General features: G+C 46.8%; 1 protein-coding gene across 1 annotated transcript; it reads left to right on the forward strand.

Moving 5' to 3' along the window:
• Window positions 1-780: 780 nt before the first annotated feature.
• Window positions 781-1,462, forward strand: Pmar_PMAR004959 (conserved hypothetical protein; the record flags this gene model as incomplete). The annotated part of the gene is made up of 5 exons (XM_002777507.1): window positions 781-859; window positions 914-992; window positions 1,045-1,145; window positions 1,185-1,238; window positions 1,302-1,462. The coding sequence occupies 5 exons, from the start codon at window positions 781-783 to the stop codon at window positions 1,460-1,462; spliced, it is 474 nt and encodes a 157-aa protein (XP_002777553.1).
• Between the last annotated feature and the right edge of the window lies 1 nt (window position 1,463).

Consider the following 1,463-nt stretch of genomic DNA (forward strand, 5'->3'; position numbering starts at 1 on the left):
TAGAGACATATGTTGCGTCTCTAGACTTGTCCATTCTCATCGTGTTGTGAGCTGCTGGAGCTGGAGTTGGAACTCGTAGGGTGAATGAAGTTCACTGTTCATCATATTTTCATATGCCACTGAAATTTGAGATTCATGTTATACACTATCGACATTATATCTTATAGTGTATTTCAATTCCTTATGGGCGTTTCTGTCCTCGTCAAAATCGATAATGAATGAGTACTCTGTGCACTGTGTGTTGACATTGTCCAATATTGAAGATTCTTGAGCGACTGCTCTCAATATATTGCTATAATCCATTCGGCTGGTCGGCGCGCAGCATATGCCAGCAACTATTGAGTCACTCAAATTTGAGTGTGAGCTATCCACCACTCTACAGTTCATAGAATCTAGGTGCATACCTTCTTATTTACCAGTCTACCGACAGATATGATATTCTGACACTTATTGGCATTGACCTCGAATTTCTGTGAACTATTCACCACTTTATAGTTCACAGAATTATTTTGACTTCGAAGTTTGAAGTTCAAACAAGACTGGGAGCTTAGCCATGATGCTGCACACAATACTATGCACGTTACTACTATCGATTAGACTCTCAAAGAACGCGTTTGAAGATGTTCTGGAGTGGGTCTAGTGGAAGAATAGGTTCGGGGCACTCAAGAATGTTTATAAGGCAAAACATTGTTTTCGGGGCACGAGGAGATTTTTCGGGGCGCGGCGAGAAATTTGGAGCAATTTGGTTGTCATCTCCTTGAGTCTCTTCCCTTGTTTCCAATGCTCACTTTCCCGAGGAGATCGCTCGTCCAGAGGCTCTCCAGACCCGCGGGTGCTCGTCTTTTCAGCATCTACGAAGGTCCCATCTGCGTTTCCTTTGATGCAGTACTGAAATCGTCATATTTCTGTTCAGGCCAAACCGTGCAGGAGTCAGAACTGCTCCCACAAGAGGACGACTGGGTTATAGAAGAGACCAACTTCTGCTTGGGAAGGTGCGACCGTTCACAGCCACTTCGATTTCGGTGGCTTCCAGGTCGTGTTCAGGAACTGCTACGTGCGCTTCCGGGAGGAGGACGATCTTGCCAGACGTGCTCTCCATCAAATGGACTCCCAATTGAACAAGATGCATACCAGGCTGAGGGATGGTAGGCCTAACGGTGCCCCCCTTGCTACACTCTATGTAGGTACCGTCATTCCCTACATGTCCTTCCATCCGGATGAGATGGTTGATAGGCCTGGTAAGGCTCTCTGTCCGGTATCTCAAGGCTTCCCAGTGGCAATACTATTGATCGTCATTTCAGCGCCTATCCATACATTCACAGAGAAGCCGTTATTGAAGTGGACGTGGGATGAGACCTACGAGGAGGCCTATGATGATCCTGAGGCCCCCTACTACAAACGAGTACCATACCCTGGAGATGCTCAGACAGAAGCTCCCGAGGAGGTTCTCCCCCACTACTAGG

The sequence above is a fragment of the Perkinsus marinus genome, assembly GCF_000006405.1.
Source record: "Perkinsus marinus ATCC 50983 genomic scaffold scf_1104296951558, whole genome shotgun sequence".
In the NCBI taxonomy this organism is placed as follows: Eukaryota; Perkinsozoa; order Perkinsida; family Perkinsidae; genus Perkinsus; species Perkinsus marinus.